Source organism: Nycticebus coucang, chromosome 12, assembly GCF_027406575.1.
Source record: "Nycticebus coucang isolate mNycCou1 chromosome 12, mNycCou1.pri, whole genome shotgun sequence".
NCBI lineage: Eukaryota > Metazoa > Chordata > Mammalia > Primates > Lorisidae > Nycticebus > Nycticebus coucang.
The window spans coordinates 21262552-21285462 of NC_069791.1; the positions used below are offsets into that span (position 1 = coordinate 21262552).

At 36.2% G+C, this 22911-nt stretch overlaps 1 protein-coding gene across 3 annotated transcripts in view; it reads left to right on the forward strand.

Annotated features, from left to right (window-relative positions):
* Nucleotides 1-22665, forward strand: part of NELL2 (neural EGFL like 2) — a 376415-nt gene extending 353750 nt beyond the window's left edge. For all 3 annotated transcript variants that reach the window (XM_053555545.1, XM_053555546.1, XM_053555547.1), the window contains 4 exons: nucleotides 6692-6885; nucleotides 8710-8886; nucleotides 10534-10758; nucleotides 21944-22665. In XM_053555545.1, the coding sequence (XP_053411520.1) occupies nucleotides 6692-6885; nucleotides 8710-8886; nucleotides 10534-10758; nucleotides 21944-21994 (647 nt within the window). In that variant the 3' untranslated portion in view covers nucleotides 21995-22665. The remainder of the gene's footprint in view (nucleotides 1-6691; nucleotides 6886-8709; nucleotides 8887-10533; nucleotides 10759-21943) is intronic.
* Nucleotides 22666-22911: the final 246 nt, after the last annotated feature.

Below are 22911 nucleotides of genomic sequence, written 5' to 3' on the forward strand. Positions count from 1 at the left end.
GCACTTAGAACTATCCTTCTATTACTTCTCTGCTCACTCTGCTGGAATCTTTGCGTCTCTCAGAGTAATCCCAAAGCTCTAACCATGGTTTCTGAGGCCCACATGACATGCACACTTGGCTTTCTCGCCTTTTCTCAGATACACTCAACTGACTCCTTTGTGCGTGCTGTCCCCTTTGTGTGGGTGCTTTTCCCTGAGATCTTTGCACTGTTTTTCTTTCATTTAATTCAGATTTCCTCTCAAATGGCTCCTCCTTGACTCCCAGTTTAAAATAGCTCCCCACCTCTGACACTTTATTTACCTTGATTCACTTTTCTTGATAGAATTTATAAATTCTCCTGAAATTTTAGTCCATGTTTGTTTGATTGCTTATTATCCTCTTTAAAATGTAAGCTCCAAGGGTAATAGATTTTGTGTTTGCCCGTCATCTACCATGACAGTCCCTAGAACAGTAGCTGATGTAGGTAGTAGATGATAAATTTGTCTAATGAAAAGATGGAGATGGATAAAATAAAGAGATGATAGATAGTTAATCTTGGGCGGCGCCTGTGGCTCAGTGAGTAGGGCGCCGGCCCCATATGCTGAGGGTGGCGGGTTCAAACCCAGCCCCGGCCAAACTGCAACAAAAAAATAGCCGGGCGTTGTGGTGGGCGCCTGTGGTCCCAGCTGCTCGGGAGGCTGAGGCAGGAGAATCACGGAAGCCCAAGAGTTAGAGGTTGCTGTGAGCTGTGTGACGCCACGGCACTCTACCCGAGGGCGGTACAGTGAGACTCTGTCTCTACAAAAAAAATAAATAAATAAATAAAGAGATGATAGATAGTTAATCTTTCAATCAGAACCACAATAGGCACATACCTATGTAAAGTTAGATATTGATATGACATATAGTATGTATTTTGTGCACATATATATAGTATATTATAATAGAAGTAGATCTATAGTAATGCTAAGGGTAAAACAAAATGAGTGCGTATTCATGAATGTTCAGTCTAGGAAGTAACAAGAACAATTAAACTAAACTTAAAACATGTGAAATATGAAAGCTTGATAACTAGGATCTATAGAGAACTCAAATTAATCCACATGAAAAAAGCCAACAATCCCTTATATCAATGGGCAAGAGACATGAATAGAACTTTCTCTAAAGACGACAGACGAATGGCTAACAAACACATGAAAAAATGTTCATCATCTCTATATATTAGAGAAATGCAAATCAAAACAACCCTGAGATATCATCTAACCCCAGTGAGAATGGCCCACATCACAAAATCTCAAAACTGCAGATGCTGGCGTGGATGTGGAGAGAAGGGAATACTTTTACACTGCTGGTGGGACTGCAAACTAGCACAACCTTTCTGGAAGGAAGTATGGAGAAATCTCAAAGCACTCAAGCTAGACCTCCCATTTGATCCTGCAATCCCATTACTGGGCATCTACCCAGAAGGAAAAAAAATCCTTTTATCATAAGGACACTTGTACTAGTCTGTTTATTGCAGCTCAATTTACAATCGCCAAAATGTGGAAACAGCCTAAATGCCCACCATCCCAGGAATGGATTGACAAGCTGTGGTATATGTATACCATGGAATACTATTCAGCTATTAAAAAAAATGGAGACTTTACATCCTTCGTATTAACCTGGATGGAAGTGGAAGACATTATTCTTAGTAAAGCATCACAAGAATGGAGAAGCCTGAATCCTATGTACTCAATTTTGATATGAGGACAATTAATGAAAATTAAGGTTATGGGGGGGGAGGAAAAGCAGAAAGAGGGACAGAGGGAGGGGGGTGGGGCCTTGGTGTGTGTCACACTTTATGGGGGCAAGACATGATTGCAAGAGGGACTTTACCTAACAATTGCAATCAGTGTAACCTGGCTTATTGTACCCTCAATGAATCCCCAACAATAAAAAAAAAAAAAAAAGTGAAATATGAAGACAGCAAGGAAAGGATTCTATGAGTCACCTGCACAGAAAAGACTTTTTTAAATTTTTATTTATTATTATTATTATTTTATTTTATTTTATTATTTTTTTTGAGCCACAGGTGCCGCCCACACAGAAAAGACTTTTTAAGGAAATTCCACAAATAGAGAAATAGTAGAAAACTTTATTTAAAGAAACACAATTCTGGAAAGATGATTCTACTATTATCTGCCAATAGAATTTATAAAGATTGTCAGAAAAATCCTCTGTCAGAAGATAACATGCTTTGATGGATTCTTTTAAAAGAACCCACCTACATTATTAAAAAAAAAAAAGACAGAAATAACTTCTATACAACTAACCATTTATTGCAATTTCAGTGAATTTTAGAATATTAGTATTTAGGAGATTTTAGTTTTAAGAGTATGATTATATCTGAGAAGGTGCTATTTTTCTGTTGCTTGAAAAATAATAATTTTTTAAAAAGCATTTCAAAGTGAACAAAGCCACCTCAGAGGATTTATAGTTACTCTATAAGATTCATACTTGAAGACATGAATAAATAAATGCACTGTGTCACTACTTTTTTGGCTACAGTTGTGTGATCTACAACATATATATTTAAAACCTGTATTCATACAAATTGTATGCTGTCTTCCTCATCCATTTATCTCAGAAGTTTAGACATTTGATCCCCAGGAAATGTGCCTGAGTGCCTTTTTCGTGTCCTTATGACCATTTTTCTACTATGCCTAAAATTTTATTGTTTTCTGGGACAAACACAATATTTTTTTCACATAAATATATTTTATTTTCATGTGCACATTTCCATGTATTGCTTTAACTTCTGGACTACCTTTAAGCTTGCAATTTTTTTAATTTATGACACCAAAAATATTATGTTTATTTGATAGTGACTTTTAAATACTCTGTTTAAGCCAAATACTGTAAATTTTCAACCTAAATCTAGAAAAAGGACACAAAGAAATGAACCCACTTTGATTCAATGAATGGTTACTGAATACATATAAACAAGTACCTTGAGGTCCTTTGCAAGGCATCTGTTGCACACTTGTGTAAAGGAGGGATGGTCACTGCTCTCAGCTTGTAGAAGAAAGAAAATATTATATGTACAGCAGTGATTGCTATGAATGTAGTAAGTTTCTTAACAAGTGAGAAAGCCACAAGGCAAGATAGAAAAGAGTTGAGGAAATCATTTGATTTTGTGAAAAAATATAAATGTCATGCTGTAAGGGAAGACAGAGAGAAATTGTTTCCTCTTTGGCATCTAAGAAGGTTTCTCAGAATACCTAGCGTTTGCTAAGATCTTTGTTAAGTATGATGAGATCGTTGGCAAGTTGAGATAGGGAAGAGAGGGCAGAGGAAGCGGCCCTGAATGCCTCACTCCAAAGTTTCAACTCAAGTCTGGAGGAATATTTTCGAGAAGGAAGATGATAAAAATCTATCTGCATCAAATCCGCATTGTGGAGCAGTCCTACTTAAGCTCCAGACCTGTTGTGTATCCAACTACTTCCTAAACAGCTCCACTTAGAAGCACAGAGGAAAGTACAGCTCAGCACTTTCTAAACTGCACCCATCTGCCTTCATCCCTGCCCCTCTTCCACTCCCCAGCAAAATCTTGCTGTTCTTTTTGTAAATAACATCAACCAGATTTTCCAAGCCAGAAGTCTAAACATCACTCTCTCTCTCCCGCTTCCGAATCTTCAAAGCCAACCAATCTCTACGTTGTGCTGACTCTGTCTTCACGCCTTCTATGCGTCTCCACTCCTGCCACTCACCGTCGTCTTGTTCTGAAGAGCACAGACTCGGAGCCCAGCTGCTTGGGTTCCCATCGAGGCTCCACACCTTTCTGGCTCTGTGACCTTGGGAAAGTTAAACAGCATTTCTGTCTCAGTCTCCTGATCTGTAAAATGAGAATAATAATTGTATAATCAAGAGTTCTTCTGAGGATTAAAAGAATCACTATATGGAAAGTACTCAGAACCTGGTACATACCAACCACCATATGACTCAGCTTTTATTGTATGATCATCTCCTGCCTGCACTACTAAAATAGCCTATTAACTGATCTCCTGGCTCCAAATTCTAATCCACTCAATTCCTTTTCCAAAAATGAAGCCAAAGGAATCTTTCTAAAATGAAAATCAGATTGTGAACTTTTCCTTTTTTTGCATTTCTCTAAGATGACATTTTATTGCCTTTATGATAAAGTTCAGATTCCCTACGATGACCTTTACCTGGTCCCTGAGTATCTCTTCAGCTGTGCGTCTGCCTACTCTGCTCTCTCCCTGGATATTCAGTCATACCAACATTTCTGTTTTTCCAGAACATCTTGATAGCTCTGAACTTTGGGTTCCTAAGCACCCATTTGCCTCAAAACACTCTAGACCACTCTTTACCTCCTCTTTGCATGGCTAAAACTTATTCATAGTGTAATTGCCAAACCTAGAAACTGTCTAGGTAAGAAAAAGATCCAAAAGAGCTACTAATACAGTAGGAACCAAGCAAGAAAGATTTATAATGGAGGGGGGTAAGCTTTGTCAAATGCTGCTGCTAGTTAAAGTTACACAAGAACTGAGACTTGACCGATGGAATTAGCAACATGATTTCTTCAACAATCACTCAAGAAAGACTTAGCAGTATTTTTAAAATTGGAATTTTTATATACTTTGGTAGGTTTTTGAAGGCAGACTACATATCCTTCATGTATATTTAATTTATGAATCTTACATTATAATAAAACTATGTGTAGAAATGAATTGTAAAAGTCTATACCACCATTCAATTGGGAAAAATGTTTGCATTGTGAAAACCAGTGTCAGTGATAAGCAGAAAAAGCAAAATGAGTTCAAACTAATTCAACTCTCATTGGATAACAAGAGTCATAATTTGTAGATTAGGACGTTTCTACCTACACTTACCTCCAGGTACGGCAGGTGCATGCCAGCCATTGTTGTGAGCAACTTATTACTCTAATTCTTTATCTTCTGCAGCAAACCCATAGCCTCCTTCTGCATATAAGGGAAAAAACATTACCTGGTGGTAAAGCTTTTATTTTTAAATAGCAAGCAAAGTGAAATGACTGCAAGAATCCTGCCATTGCTGTTAGTGTAATAATGGTCCTGTAATGGACTTATTCAAATGACTATCTAAGAGATGTCTCCGGAGTTTGTGGCCAGAGAGTGTGAATAACTGTTTATGTTTTACTTGTTTACTATAATTCCTAGTTCAAAGAGTATATAAGGAGGGACAAAAATCAACTCATCAAATATACTGTATTTTCGGAATATAGGAGGTAATTTATAAAATTTCATTTTTATTACAAAGGCACAATTTTTCTGCTCTAAAAAAATGTGTTTTAGCCGTTATACCTAATTTTGAAAAAAAAATTCCTTAGCCTGGGTAAAGTTCTTTTCTTGATCACATCTATAATCATGAATAGTGGTATCCTCCGGAAATCAAGCTGTAATAAAGGTCACTGGGATTAGAATAACCGTTTCAGCCATTGACCCAATTGCATTGGTTTTGTTCAAAAGGAAATTAATCAAGGGAAGTAGGGAGACTATATAATCACATGGGTTATTTTCAGGAATGCATATGTGCTGTGCTTTAAGTATTTAAGAATTTTAAAATGGCCAAGGTATTATCTTTACTAGTTCATGTCTTCAGTTAATGTTCAAATCAAGTTAAGAAAGATATTTACTAACGTCAATCTTTAAAATCTTCAAGGAATAGCAGTGCCCTAGTTGAAGGCTATGCATTCCATCTTCTCTCTAACCCACTTCTCCTGCCATGATTTCTTTCTTTCTTGACCTTTACTAAGGGGAAACAGATGACAAAGGAACTAATTTCTTGCTGCCAGTCACGTGGTATCTCTGAGATGTTTTGGCTTGTGACCTTTAAATGAGGGGGATAAATAAAATGAGTCCCATCTTCTCATATGGACCTGATCTGTGGGTCAAGATATGTTTGCTTTTCATCTGTATAAAAATGCTTTAGGCTATGATTGCCATGAAACGGGGGCGGTCAAGTGAAGACTGAGTCAGTTGAGTCAGGTGGGGGACACAATGATAATCTGAAATGGACAGTTAGGAAGTGGCGAGTTCTTTGTGAAAGAGGTGCTGATTGCTGACGATACTTGCCCTGCTGGGGGAGAGGGGCAAGGTCTAAGGACAGTGTGAAAATACCTGGACTGTAGGGGAAGAGAACCTAGGTAGAATGTGGGAAAGAGCTTCCATGTGGGGTGGGACAGTTGTAAGAATAGGGGTTTGAACCTGAATAAAATGCCTCGGGGTTCATATCACATTTCATCTCTCACCAGGAAAGGATTTTCTGTAATCACCAGTTTAACACTGGGGATGATATCCCCAATGAAGCATCCTAGGCACTGTCACAATTTCCGTTGCTAAACTGTTTTTGTTCGATAAATTGAGTCATAGTCTTACTTTCAAAAAATATGAATGTTTCATAAAGCCTCTGTATTTACAGAGATATAAAAGTTGAAATTCTAGCCAAGGTTATCTGGTTTTTAAAATCAAACATGATAATATTTTCCTGTGAAATTCCCAGATCATTAACACTGCATTGCTTTAGTCAGTGTTTAATAGGAAATGCATGCCAGTAAGATGAAAATTAATTTATAGTTGAATGCTTTATGTCAGGACACAACTTGCCTGATTGCAGTTGTTTGAAACCGAGCATATTATAAGCAAGTCGCCTGCCACTTTTTCTTGGCTATAGATATTGATGAGTGTGGGACCGGGAGGCACAGCTGTGCCAATGATACCATTTGCTTCAATTTGGATGGTGGATATGATTGTCGGTGTCCTCATGGAAGGAACTGCACAGGGGACTGCATCCATGATGGCAGAGTTAAGCACAATGGTCAGATTTGGGTGCTGGAAAACGACCGGTGTTCCGTGTGCTCCTGTCAGGTTGGTATATACAAAACATTTCAACCCATTGTATGGAGTGGTGATTTGGAGGCATTTTAAGGGTGTAGCTTTATAAGTTTTGACAATGCATACGTATATTTAATCGCTACGACACTTTATGTCACAGAACATTTCCTTTAACTCCTATGTTACCTACGTCCTTTCTTTCTTAGTTTCACATCCCCAGATCCCAGCAAACGCTGCTTCTAGTCCCTGACATTAAATTTGTATTTTCCAGAGCCTCATACGAATGGAATCATATAGTAAATACTATTTTGTATCTGTTTTCTTTCTCTCACAGTTGGGCTTTTACTATTTTTTTTTGGCTGGGCCTGGGTTTGAACCTGCCACCTCTGGCATATAGGGCTGGCACCCTACTCCTTTGAGCCACAGGTGCCACCTAGGCTTTTACTTTTTTAAAGATTAATATGAGGGTGCGAATGATTAGGTTATAATGTTTACATTTATTAGGTAAACATTGTAGTTGTTTCCCGTACCCAGGAGTGTGCCGTGTACACTGTGCCCAGACGTGGGAGCATACCCATCCCCCTCTCTCCTTTCTTCACCCTTCCCCTCTGCTCCCATTACCCCCAGCTTGAATTTAGTTGGGGTTTTTTCTCGTGTGGGTGTGTATTAGTTCATCTACTGGCTTCATATTAGCATTGAGTACATAAGATACCTGCTTTTCCATTCAACATTATGTTTTTTTTTATTTAGGAAGGGGGCACCTTTCTTTTTTTTTTTTTTTTTTTTGGAGAGACAGAGTCTCACTTTATGGCCCTCGGTAGAGTGCCGTGGCCTCACACAGCTCACAGTAACCTCCAACTCCTGGGCTTAAGCGATTCTCTTGGCTCAGCCTCCCGAGTAGCTGGGACTACTAGGCGCCTGCCACAATGCCTGGCTATTTTTTGGTTGCACTTTGGCCGGGGCTGGGCTTGAACCTGCCACCCTTGGTATATGGGGCTGGCACCCTACCGACCAAGCCACAGGCACTGCCCTCAACATTATGTTTTTGAGATACATTCATGTTGTTACATCAGTTACCTATTCTTTTTTGTTGCTGAATAATGTTCCATTGTATGGATATACCAAGATATATTTATCTATTCATATATTTTTAAAATTTTATTGCTGACTATGCTGATTTTTCCATAGTTACAATTCTGTATTGGAATGATTACATATATGAAGTCAGAATAGATATACTATGACCTAAGAGTGAAAAGTGTCCATTTGGGCTATGTTTCAGTTCTGGAAAGGTGTTCTATTATCTGTATTCAGTTAATAATAGGGGCTTAATTTATGGTTAAGTGAATAATGTTATGTATCAAGGACTCAATTATCGTGAAAGAAATTGATAAGTTTGTACAAAAATGTAAGGTTTAAATTGTTTCAGGATTGTAGCAATATGTAAAGCATTGACTAGCTACCAAATAGTAACATGTGTCCTTACGCCAAATGAAATTTAGTTAGTGTTCAAATACACAAATACCTGTATACTTACATGTAAATGCAGGCATTTATATACACATAAAGGCTAGAGAGCACTGATCATTTTATATTGGTTGTTTATGGAACCTTTTTCTGGTTGTCATTTGAGAAGAGGTATGTAGAAAGGAGATTGGAATTCCTCTGGCTTAGGTGATTTCTATGTATTAGCTATAAAGTAAAATTTTAAAGAAAATGCATTATGTTGGGTGAATAGTATGAATTATTTCAACTTCCAGCCACCATCTAATATATGTGTGTGTGTATGTGTGTGTGATGTTAGTTGTATATCAAGAAATAGAGGTTTTGGGTAACTGCTTTTTGTCTTTTTTACAGAACGGGTTTGTTATGTGCCGACGGATGGTCTGTGACTGTGAGAATCCTACAGTTGATCTTTTTTGCTGCCCTGAATGTGACCCAAGGCTTAGCAGTCAGTGTCTCCATCAAAACGGAGAAACCTTGTACAACAGTGGTGACACCTGGGTCCAGAATTGTCAGCAGTGCCGCTGCTTGGTAAATTTAGCTACATGAAGTGGAGGGAAGGTTTAGGCCCAGAATCTAAGTAGGAAAGTGACCTTGCCTTCCCATCTGTCACTCCTCCATACCTGCCCAGAGGGATGGCAATTACAAAAAGGGAGCCTAATTCAGAGATACAGCGATTGTTACACGATCAGGACCCAAGGAAGGATATTCTGAGCTGTGAAGGGTGCACTGTGTCATGGGTTCCTCCACTGGGAGTGATCTCTCTTTCAGGAATATCTCCATAGGTCCAAAGAAGAAAAGATTCTCTTAGATTCCCCGATCCCATCCAATTTAGGGTTACTTAAAGACAATTATGGATAGAAGAATGGTATTTGTGAAAAACATAATTCTTTTTCTAAGTAGAAGTTTTATTAACCCATTTCTATCAGCCACTCTCAGACTTAAAAAATAAAAGATACAGGGGCTGCACCTGTGGCTCAGTGGGTAGGGCGCCGGCCCCATATACCGAGGGTGGTGGGTTCAAACACAGCCCTGGCCAAACTGCAAAAAAAAAAAAGTCTTAAAAAAAATAATAAAATAAATAAATAAAACAAACAAGAAACCCACATATTTCTTTTCCTTTTAGAGATTGTTACTGTCAATGCTTCTAGTGGGCATCTTGTCTTGCACATAGTAATTATTTCATAAATATATATTACAATTAAATATCTATATATTTATGAAACTTTTACTGGAAACAATAGGTTAAAAAGAAAGCAAGAACTTGATTAAGAACAAAAAATAAATAGTTTTTTTCAGTTGACCAAATTTTTGTTTTTTTTCTAGTGGTACAAATGAAACAGAAAATTAGTCTGTGTGTCCAACAGCAGAAACTTAGACAGAAGATACTACTTTTAATGTGACCAGTTCTTTTCTATTTGTGTGCAGATATTTTTAAGGCAAAACTTTATTGTTCCTTCTTTTTTATACTTTCAACCCAAAAATCAATTGAAAGAGCAGGGTCAGCTTCTAAGCCTGAAGGCTGCTTTCATCCCCAAGCCATAAGATTCAGAATTTTGAAGAATATAGGAAACAGGTGGAAACTACATTGAAAAAAATCCAATTCACACAATTTTCTCTTGTGGAATAAAAGGGAGTGAAATCAGTCCCTAGTGGATTTTTATTTTATAAAGTCCCAACATTGAGAAACATACTTGAACCAAGAAAAACTGTTGAATCCTTTTATATTTCAGTTTATTTTTTTGTATATGGAAAAAAACTTTATTCAAAAATAGAAGTAAATGAGAAGTTATTTAAAAAATCAAAAGAATAAAAAAGGTATTTCATGGGCAAAAAGTTAAATAAAACCTCTTCCATATGAAATAACTCTCCTCTGTCATGGGAAAGATGGGGCACACACATTTCATTGTTTTAAGAGAGATGATTTTTTGCTTTTGTTTTATTGTTCTTGTTTAATCCTTGTAGTTTGTTTAAAAATCTAGTTGCAGTATAGATACCATTGTTCTCATGGGGCTTTTGTAGATTCCCTACAGGGTTCGTGGGTGTTGAAGATCTAAGCATAAATGTCAATCAGAGAAATTGGGTATTGAGTAAACAGTGTGCACCCAGGTCCTTTCCGGCCTCCCTCCGTTTCCTCCCTTCCTTTTTCTTGGCCCTTGCATGTCTGTTTCCTTCTAGCAAGGTGAAGTTGACTGCTGGCCCCTGCCTTGCCCGGATGCGGAGTGTGAATTCAGTGTTCTCCCAGAGAATGAGTGCTGCCCACGCTGTGTCACCGACCCTTGCCAGGCTGACACCATCCGCAATGACATCACCAAAACTTGCCTGGACGAGATGAATGTGGTTCGTTTTACTGGGTCTTCTTGGATCAAACACGGCACTGAGTGTACCCTCTGCCAGTGCAAGGTAAAGCTCGTCAAATTCAAGCAGTGAGCACTTTGCCAGCTGCAACCAGGGCTTGGAGATATTAATGTGCTTGTCTGGACAATGGGAAGCCTTCTATTTTCCCTTTTATTGTTCTAACAAAAGTGGAAGGAATGCCACTCAGCAGTATTAGTACCAAGGCTAAGGACACCATGTGCATCCTCTGATGTATATTTAGGAAGAAGCACAGTGCATGGGCGGAAGGCCAAAATGATCAGTTATTCATATGACCAAAGTAGAAGCAAGCAGCTTAAATTGCCCTAAGTATCTAACTACACATTTTTAAAAAACTGAAACAAAAAACTTCATGTTTCTTCTCTCATGATGGAAGATAATATTATTTTATTGATTTTTTTTCTGGTTCTTTTATGAGGTCTGTAATGTATATTGATGAAATAGATTTACTACATTTTTCAAAGTGGAAATCAATGCGACAAAAATGGGCAAGTAACTTCTTGGTCAGTTACATTGAGCTGAAAAAGTTACAATTTGTTGTTTGCCAATTTTATTATTTCTACAGTTGGAGAAAAATAATCATAATTTTTTCTCATAGGAAAACAGAGCATTTCTGTGGATTTTATTTCAATGAGAGCAAAAATACAGATAATGCAGGAGAGTTGTGGAGTTCATAGACAGCAACAAAGTCCACCAAAATTTAATAGAAGCCATTATGCTTCATAGTCATAATTTTGGAATCAACACTAAAATTAAATGAGTAATCTGAAAGTTTAAGAACAACAACACAAAAGCTGAGATGTCAGATTTTTCTGAATATAACATACCCAGATATTTGTAACTGCTCTGCTTTTAAAGTGAGCATTCCCATTTTGTAAAAATTTTCAGTAGAGCAATTTAATTCAGCCTCAGTTTGTACAAATTCTTACCAAAATGGCTTGATGTAACAGGACAAAGAAATATAAAATGCTTTAACATTTTGAGATACCATTTTCATTTACCTCAAACCCAAATTTCTAGCGCTTTCAATCAATGCAATTTGTCAATCAAGTGAGGCTTTTTAAGTGAACAGTGACTGCTGTTTTCTGAAATGCATTAGCAAATTTGAAAGTTACTATTACTTAAAGTTTCTAATAATGTATATGGAATCTTCCTTTAATATACATTTAGAATGAACATACTTAAGAATGCATATCTCAAAATTTGAGCTCTAATGACTAACAGGGAAATACTTCCTGACATTCAATCACCAAGTAGAGTTGAGTCTTCTTACACCCATAGTCTAATTGTTAGATTAGTGTTCAGAGCAGTAACAACAAAAATATATGCTAGGTGATGGATGAAAATCAAATATAGCTCAGACGGGTACTTTCAGTAAGAAAAATGCATTCAGTAATAGGCAAGAAAACATTGGACTGTTTTTTGAGCATGAATGAGCTTGTCATTTGCCGCCTTATAAATGACAACTAGAATCTCTCAGCTCTTGGTGGGAATGTATTCCAGAAAGTGTGTTTTGATATTAAAGCCATTTCTTCTTGTCGGGTAAGTACTGATTCTTGGAAGTTACTAGGAGATGCCATTTCCCTTTTCTATTATTTTAAAATATAAGTTATAAAAATACCATAGAACCTCCATTGTTGACAGGTTTGTTATAGTCTCCTGATCAATTTATAGAGGTTCTTCCATAGGTTCAAATTTATGAAATTTACCCCCAATACTCATTTTTGTTACATTTATTTTGTGTTATTTTGAAAATAAAGTTTGTGGGAAACAGGCTCCAGTTCTCACATTGGAGCTGCAAGCTTTCTTTACCATTTGGTGCTCTCAGCACAGTTTTTACTGATTACTTCCCTGAATGGTTTGGTCTCAGCTGCTAAATACAAACTGTGTGGGGCACTATGCTGGTACCAGGGGTGTAATGTTAAGCAAACAGACACAGTCATTTCTGGAAATTATTGTCTAGAACTGTGCTGTTCAGTAGTCAGTGGCCACATGTGGCTATTTAAATTTAATCTAAATGAAATAATATTAGAAATTCCTTTTTTTCATTACACTAGCCACATTTCAACTGGCTATCATATTAGACAGCACTTGTGGAGAATATCTTTACCCATCACAGGATATTTTACTGTACAAAGCTGGGCCACAGGTCAAGAATGCAGGCTGCTTGAATTCAAAGCCTGATCAACCACATTCACTATATGACCACAGAGGATGTTCTTTAATCTCTATGTGGCTCAGTTTGCTCACCTGAAAACTGGGAACAATACTTATGTCCATACCTACTTGAGAGGGTTCCTATAAGAATTAAATGAGATGAGTAGACAAAGTTTCATATGGCGCTCAACACATTTGGAGTGAGCACTTAGTGGCCATTATTATTGTTGGTAGTGGAGTCTGTAGACATTAATAAAGTCATGACACAGATGAAGACAACATCACAGCTGTGACAGATGCTCTGAAGGAAAGCCTTCCCCAACTTAGAAGTTAAACTCTTTGAGTCAGAATGAATTAATAAGGTCCCCTTTCAATAATCTAGTAGAGAAGCACCCTTTGATTGCTCAGCGTGTTTTCAGCTTCCAACAATAGAGATGTAACTAGTTGAAAAATAAGGAGGGAGGAAGGTTTGGAGAGTCCTTTCCTTCAATACATAGTCACTGAGCAGGAAATTGGGGGAAGGAAACGTCAGGGGGCCCTTTTAACTTCTAGGGAGACTCTAGATATATCACTGAAATAATTGAGGTATAGAAAAAATTCGAGTTTTATAAGGATATAAAATGTATATATAATTTAGTTTAGCCTCCCTAAATTTTGCCCTTATCTATCAAAAACTGCAAGCTTGGAAGTTGTGAAAGTGGATCTGTGTTCTAACATTAGAATAAATAACTCTATCTAGCTATGGAAATAAATACCTACGTTTGGACATTATAACAAAACTTTTAATATGTGATCAGGAGAACTTCGTAAATCAGTGAAAGAAGAAATGATCAGTCCATGAATAATGGAATGACTAGAGCAAATTGGGGAAAATAATTTTATTATACAGTGTGTTCATAAAGTTCATGTGCTACTTAAAATAGCCAACAGTCTAAATTGCACGTGAATTTTATGCACACCCTGTATACACTGCAGTACTACATATCAAAACAAATTCCACTATGACAAATGTGAAATGTTAAAAAATAAATCAAAACAAAGAAATATAATTCAGTATTCATTAACATTGTAGAAGGGAGATGCCTTTTTTAAGTGATCAGTAATAAAATATATCTTTAAGAAAAAACTAGAGATTCAATAGATAAAATTAGCAAAATAGTCACAAATGGAAACTAGAAAAATATTTTCAGCTGACTTGATTTCATTAGATTAAAAATATCTAAACATAAGAAAAGCACTCATGTTCCCATAAATAAAGTAACAAATAATGAGAAAACATCACTTGAACAGTAAAGCTATTAAAATAAGAGAGAAAAATCATTCCACATTTAAATAATTAAAACTTAAATGTAAACTAAAATTATTATTTTCATATTCTATAGGTAAAAACTTTCACAGCTTCTAATGCTGGCCGACATGTATGTACTGGAATTGTTAGTCTTAGGCACTTTTAATGTCATTGAAAAGTACACGTCAACAGCTGTACACATATACAAACACACACACACACCCACACACACACACACAATTATCTTTTAATTCCAGGTCTGAGAAGCTAACCTAAAAAAAAAAACTTTTTATACAATGCAGTTATAACATATGATAGATTATAGTCATATAATATATTAAATATATGTAATTTGTAATTACCCATATATTATTCAGTCATCAGATACAATGGTAACAATAAAAGTTAAGATAAAATTATGGTGTATAATAACATGTTCACTTGGACTACAGTAAGACTAAAAATAAAAGAAGATGGACTCAATTAAAACATACTAAATTATTGATAGTTGTAGAATTAAAAAAATAAATATTGCTGAATATTAAAAGTTGTCTAGTTCTAAGCTTGATATTTACAGTTTAGCACGAACAGTAACAATAGCTATTTTTATCAATCAATACAGTCAAAAATAGATACAAGGGTCCATGTGAAACTTAGTAAATGTAGAGTGTGAATGTCTTAACACAATAACTAAGAAAATGCCAGGAAGGCTATGTTAACCAGTGTGATGAAAATGTGTCAAACGGTCTATAAAACCAGTGTATGGTGCCCCATGATCACATTAATGTACACAGCTATGATTTAATAATAATAAAAAAAAATAGGAAGGTCTTAGGGAAACTTATTTTGCTGTGTTACTATTTAAGAGTAATTACTTTTTATGACTAGTATTATTCCTACCAGGTAGACTAACTTTCAGTGAGTATTTTTATTTTAGTTTTTTTCAAGGTAATATTTATTCCAAGTAAAATTCACAGTTAAGAATGTAATTTGATGAGTTTGGTGAATCAAAACACAGAATATATGCAAAATTTTAGAGAGTACCTTCGTCTCCCCTTTCAAGCAATGCCTAACTCCAATAGGTAACCTTAATTTTATTTCTTCATAACAGGTTCATTCTACCTATTTTTACATTTCATATAAATGGAATCATACAGTGTGTACTCTTTCATGTCTTTTATTGAATTCACCATTTTATTATTTGTAATAATATCCCTCCTTATCTCTGGCAAACCTTCTTGAATTGAAATCAGTTTCATCTGATGTTAATTTAACTGCATAGTATGTTGGTTTGATCCATCTAGTTTCAAACTATCTATAGTTTTATGTTTAAAGTGCATTTTAAAAAGATGATGTATAGCTAGTTTTTTTTATTCAGTATGATAATCTGTGTCTTTTCACTGAAGCATTTCTGTAGTCTATTTACATTGTCTGTAATTTTTGATATTGATGGATTTAGGGCTGCCATTTTCCCATTTGTTTTCTAATCATATCTATATTTTATGCCCCCTATTCACCTATCCCTGCCTTCTTTTCGTTTAGTAACATTTTATTCTATTTTAATTATTCTTTTAGACTTAAACTATAACTTTTTATATTATTTATTGTTCTAGGGTTTACAATATGTATTTGTTTATTATAATTACATTTAATATTATAGTATTCGTATAAAATGTAAGAACTTTGTAGTAGAATATAATTTTATACCCTCAGACTTTGTACAGTCATAATCATATTTTTGATAACTCTGTACACTATAAATCCTATAATTTTATGTTACTATTTTTGCTTTAATCAGTTACATATGTTATAAGGTGTCATTTCCCATCAGCTTGAATAACTTCCTCTTTTCCATATTACAAGCCTGATGGTAACAAATTCTCCAACTTGCATTTATCTGAAAGTATCTATTTTTGAGTGTACTGTGTGGGGAATTCAGGACTGACAGATTTATTCTCAGCACTTTAAAGGTCATATTCTATTGTTTTCTAGTTTCCACTGTTTCTGACTCAGCCCTCATTTCTATGTTCCGTTTCTTGTATGTGACATGTCTTCCCCCACCATCTCCTTTGATAATTCACTATTCTTGGTTTTTACTTGTTTGACTGTGGTGCACTTAGGCCTGATTTTTTTGTCTTTATCTTCTTTGGTGTTTGCTGGGCTTTTTCATTATCCAAGTTAATGTTATTTCAAAACTTGAGAAAATTTGGGCCATTATTTCCTTACATACTTTGTCTGCCATATTTTCTCTCTCCTAGTTTGGTGAGACTTCAATTACACATGTGTGTTGAAATGGTTTAATTATCCTCAACGTCACTAAAGCTCTATTTTTATTTCATCCTTTTTCTCTTTGTTTCATAATTAGATAATTTCTATTGCTTTGTCTTCAGATTTACTGATTCTTCTACCATCCATAATCTGGGTCTATAAGTGAAATTTTTTCTTTTCGCTTACTTGCATTTTTAAGTTCCAGAATTTCTATTTAATTCTTTTTATATTTTAATTTTTCTCCTGGGATTTATCATCTATTTATTCGTCATGACCATCCCTTTGTGTCTCTTTAAACATATGTAAAATAGATATTTTCCAGTCTTTGCTTATTAATTAAAACATCTGGATTATCTGATCATCTTCTATTCTCTACTTTTTATCTGGATTGAGAGCTATATTTTCCTGTTTTCTTTCAAATGTTCATTAATATTTATGGCATATTGGGTACTATGGGTGACATGTTCTACAAACCCTAAGTACACTTGGCTTCCTTTGCAAATTACTGGATAATCACTTGGCATTTATTGGAATGTGGCTTAACCCTTTTGAGATGGGTCTATTGCAAATTTACCTGTAGTTTTAGGGTGACTTTTTTAATCCTTACATATTATTTTACACCTAATCATGGCCCTTTTTGGCTTTCAGTGGAAAGCTTGAATTACTGGTTTTTTGATTTTTCGTTGACACACATCAATTCTACATATTTATGGGGTACAGTGCGATACTTTGATACATGTGCACCATGTCGAAAGATCAATTCAGCATAATTAGCATATTCATCACCTCAAACATGTATCGTTTCTTGGTGTTGAGAACATTCAAAATGTTCTTTAGCTTTTGAACATATACAATAAATGACTGTTAACTGCATTTACTCTACAGTGTTGTAGAATACTAGAAATCATTCCTCCTATGTGGCTGTAATTTGCATCTATTAAGCAACTTTTTCCTAACCTCCCCTTCTCCCCACCCTCTGGTAGCCATAATTCTACTCTTTGCTCTTATTTTTAGCTCCCACTTTTAGAAACTATAGTACCTATCTTTCTGTGCCTGACTTATTTCATTTAATATAGTACCTTCCAAATTCATCCCATTGCTGTGAAAGACATGATTTGATTGGTATTTTTACGGTTAAATAATATTCCACTGTGTATGTGTGCTACATATTAATTATCCGTTTATCCGTTGATAGAAATTTAGGTTGATTCCATATCTTGACTATTGTGAACAGTGCTGCAATAAATATGAGGATACAGATATCTCTTCAATACACTAATTTTTTTCCTTTGTGTAAATACCCAATAGTGAGGTTACTGTATTATATGATAATTCTATTTTTTTTATTTTTATTATTTTTTTTGGCTTTTTTATTTTATTTCGTTGCTTATTTTTTATTTCTTTACTTTTTTTTTTTTGTTGTTGTTGTTGTTGAGACAGGGTCCTACCCTGTGCCCCTGAGCCAGAGTACAGTGGGCGTGGTAGCTCACCACAACCTCAGACTCGGGCTGTGGGCCGCTGCCTCAGCCTCAGCCTCTGGAAGCCGCTGGGATTATAGGCGTTCGCCTCGGCGCCCAGCTGGGTTTTTCCAAAGCTCCACACTGTTTTCTATAATGGCTGTGGTAATTTTAATTCCCTCCAACAGTGTATGGGAGTTCCCTTTTCTCTACACCTGTGCCAACATTTGTGGGGTTTTCGTCCTTTTGGTAGTAGTTGTTTTAACTGGGGTGAGAAGATATCTTATTGTGGTTTTTATTTTCATTTCCCTGATGATTAGCAATCTTGAGCATTTTTTATATATTTCTTGTCCATTTGTATGTCTTCTTTTGAGAAATAGTTGTTCATATCGTTTGTCCATTTTAACTGGATTACTTGGGAGTTTGCTGTTGAGTTTTTTGAGTTCCTTATATATTCTGAATATTAGTCCAAATGAATAATTTGCAAATATTTTTCCCATTCAACAGGATGCCTCTTCATTCTGTTGTTTCCTTGATTGTTAAGATGCTTTTTGGCTTGGTATACCCCATTCATTCAGTTTTGTTTTGTTTTTGTTGCCTGTGCTTTTGTGGCTTTACCTGTAAAATCTTTACCTAAATCAGTGTCCTAAAGAAATTCCCCTATGTTTTCTTCTGGTAGTTTTATAGTTTGGGGTCTTTTAAGTCTTTATTCCACTTTAAGTTTTTGTTGTTGTTGTTGTTGTTGTTGTTGTTTTATGGTGAGAGAAAAAGGTCTTGGGAAAACTTGAATTATTATCAATCCTCTCTGACTTGGAAGAACTTAGGTTTTAAATGCTGCTACATACAGTAACAGCATCTGAAATCTCTACCCAGATCTTTCAGCCTTTCAGCTGTAGCTCTCTCCTGTCTCTTTTGAGACTCTTCTGTCATTCGAGGACCAACCAAGGTCCTTGGTTGAAGAAAGTTTATATGCTGATTCATTCCCTCTTTTATAGCTATTACCCCTTCAATTTCCAAACACTCTGATGTCTCCAAGCTGTCTGCTGACAGCTCAGACCTATAAGATTTTGCCATTCTGCTTGAATTATAGTTATCTCAAGCTGCACAGAATAGGAAGTGCCCTATAACCAGAGGGAATTCCGAGTAAAAAATGAATCTTACACATTGCCTCTTCCTTCTTTCAAAGATTGAAACCATGTCAGTGTTCCCCATTGCTTTCAATTGTTATTTTTATATATTGTCCAAACTAAATAGTTGATACAGTTGTTATCTAGAGGAGGGTTAGTCTTAAAGAATAACTATGCCATTATTAAAACTGGAAGCCCAGTTGGGTGTTTTTATTAATCATTCATGTATGAATTATTCTTCTGTAATTAAAGAGCTGTCAGTGATACAGTTCGTAGAGCATTTATCCTTTTATAGAAGAACATATTAATATGGAAATAAAAATAACACTCCAGGAGGATTTTGGAAAAGAAACAGTCTCTTCCTAAAACATACTTGTAAGAGCAATATTAATGACATCTTTCCCATAGGCTTCTAATGTTAATTATACATACCCAGTGGTAGAAGGATCCAGAAATTTTTTAACTCTATTTCTGCTCAAAATCCATACAGGTCAGGAGCTGTGGCTTATGCCTGTAATACCAGGTCTTTAGGAGGCCAAAGTAGGAAGATCACTTAGGGCCAGGAGTTTGAGTTCAGCCTGGGCAATATAGCAAGACCCCCATCTCTACAAAAAAAAAAAAAAAAAATTAGCCAGGCATAGTGTTGCATGTCAGTTGTCCCAGCTACTCAGGAAAATAAGACAGGAGGATCATTTCATTTGAGACCAGGAATTTGACGTTGCAATGAGCTATGATAATGCTACTGTAGTCCAGCCTGGGCAATAGAATAAGACTTTGTTTAAAAAAAAAAAAAAAAGCTATACAGTTTAGGAAGCTAGTATCAATTCTCAGGAACTGATGCACTCATTATTTTATTGGGCCAATTAATCTGGAAAAATCATGTAACCACATTATGCTCAGAAAACCTATGCCTCTGAGCATGACGACAAAGCTAAAAATGCCTCTGAAGGTTTAAGGGATGATTGACTGTCTCGCTGCCAGAGTAATAACTCTGCCTAATAATAATTTAGAAAGGATGAAGATTGGGACAAATCAGTATTATTCTTCTTGGGTACATACTGGCTTTTCCTTCATTTGCTGTGTTTCAACAAAAAAAATCAAAATCTTTTTTATTAAGTTTCTTCTTACAGAAACAAAGACACTTTGGATTTCATCATGTTAAAGTATAATACATTTCAATCATCAAAAGTCAATTATCTGAAAGAAAATACAGGATAGGATGAATCTTAGAGTCAGAGTTTTACTCCTAGATCTACATTTATTAGCTGTCTGATTTTTGGCTTGATATTTAAGCTTTCTGATCTTCAATGTCTAAATATAAAACTATTAATAGTGATCCCACTGGGAATACAGTGAGGTTGAAATTAGATAATGTATTTCAGATGGCTGGTAACGTGTCTGACACAGAGTGCACACTCAGGAAGTGGAACAATAGCATCATCGTACTAATTAGAGTGATGGTGGTAATGTTAGTAGCTGTGGTAGTTAGCTGGTTGAGAAAAGTTACGGGTGCAAGGAATCGAAGAATAACATGAATTTTTTTCTTTTTTGTATTATTCTATATTCTTTTGATGCTTTATTATGAAAACTAATTATACATATCTGCCCCCTCTTCTATGTTTCTCTACACTGTTTCCTTTACCAACTTAAATTTCTTATCTAGACCCTCTTAACTATACAAAACCCTTCTTTCTCTCTCTCTCTTTTTTTTTTTTTTTGAGACAAAGTCTCACTCTGTCACCCCAGGATAGAGTGCTGAGGCATCACAGTTCACAGCAACTTCAAACTCCTGTGCTCAACGATCCTCCTGCCTCTCAGCTTCCTGAGTAGCTGGGACTATAGGCACCTACCACAATGCCTGGCTAGTTTTTCTATTTTTAGTAGAGACGAGGTCTCACTCTTGCTCAGGCTGGTCTCAAACTCCTGAGCTCAAGTGATCCACCACCTTGGCTTCCCAGAGTGTTGAGATTACAGGTGTGAGCCACTGCACCTGCCCCACACTCTTCTTTCAGAGCCCTTCCTCATGCTGTTCTCAGTGCTTTGGGCCCACTTCTGTTACTCACAGGTCTCGGTTTAAATATTACCTCTACAGAGAAGTCTACCCTGGCCACCCAATCTAAGTAGCCAGTCTTGTATTATCTCCTAGCACCACCTAGTTTATCCATCTTAGACAATTGGAGCTGCTATAACAGAACACCATAGACCAGGAGGCTTAAACCATTTCTTACAGTTTTGGAGGCTGAGAAATTTATTTCTCACAGTCCTAGTTCAAGGTGCACTCTTGGTTCAAGATGGACATTTTCTCATTGTATCCTCACAGGGCAGACAGCAGAGAAAGAGGAAGCAAGCTCTCTCATGTCTTTTTCATAAGGGCACTAATCCCATTCATGAGCGCTACACCCTCATGCCTTAATTAACTCCAAAAGGCTTCTCCTACAAGGTTTATCACATGGGGTTAGTATTTGAGCATATGAATTTTGAGAGAACACAAACATTCAGTCCATAGCACCCCTGTAGCATTTTCCACAACTTTTGATTTTGTGTTTGCTTAGTACTTTCTAGTTCTGCCCCTCCACAAACTGTAAACCCTGCACTATGAGGGTAGTAATTGTGCCTGCTTTATTTGCTAATAGATCTAGTGCTTAAATGCTACTCAGTATATATTTTGTAAAGAAATAAATAAAGGAAGAAATATGATAAGAGGATGTGGTTGGGTTAATAAAGCCAGCCTATGACTGCCAGAAATAATTGATTCTGCAATAGTAGAGTCATGAAAAGTGATTGGGAAATCCAACTCTCAGGAATGCAGAAATAAATAATATAGGTATGGTTGTCTGTATCAATCAAGAAATATGATCATTTTCTAACAGCTAAAAAATTCACACTCCTCCTTTCTTTCCACTTTCTTTCTCTAGAATGGCCACATCTGTTGCTCAGTGGATCCACAGTGCCTTCAGGAACTGTGAAGTTAACTGTCTCATGGGAGATTTCTGCTTAAAGAATGTTCTTTCATTAAAAAGACCAAAAAAAAAAAAAAAGAAGAAGAAGAAGTTAAAACTTAAATTGGATGATTTGTGGGCAGCTAAATGCAGCTCTGCTAATAGCTGAGTGAACTTTCAATTATGAAATTTGTGGAGCTTGAGAAAAATCACCAAAGGAAAATTATTGCCGCAACATTAGACCAGAAGACTGTCTCTGCTGTGTCTGACACCACTGCGGAGAAGAATGGGCAGAGAACGCACGCCAGGACGTGACCTTGGACAGAGAGCCTGAGCCCATCGGAGTTCTGAAAGTCTCTAGCTTCAGTGGTGCAGAAAATGTTCCTTTAGATCAGAATCTTCACAAATCAGCTAGGTTCCTCACTGCAAAAAAATGAAATGTACGCAGTGAATGAATTCTATTTTCAGACTTAAAGCAAAGAAGCTATAACCTGTATGTACAGTACACACTCTGACAAGAAACCTGAAACGCGTTATTGTAACGATAAAAATAATGCACAGGCATGGTTACTTAATATTTTCTAACTGGAAAAGTCAGCCCTATTTCCTTGTTTTACTGCACTTAATATTATTTGTTTGAATTTGTTCAGTATAAGCTCGTTCTTGTGCAAAATTAAATAAATATTTCTCTTACCTTATAACACGTGTGAGTCTACGTGGCTTGCTTAATGTGCTCCTCTTTTCTCCAGATGGCTCGGCACACAAATTGCTTTCTAGTTCTGCTGATGACAAACTAGGCTACTTCCAAATTGAAAGTTGACTTCCACCGAATTAGATGCCTAAGTGGGGGTGTGATGGATCCCTTCATTCTGCCCCTCTAGATCCTCAACTTCTCTTCTACCCTCCTCTGTATCCTGGAGGACTGACCTACAGGGACTGTGTGC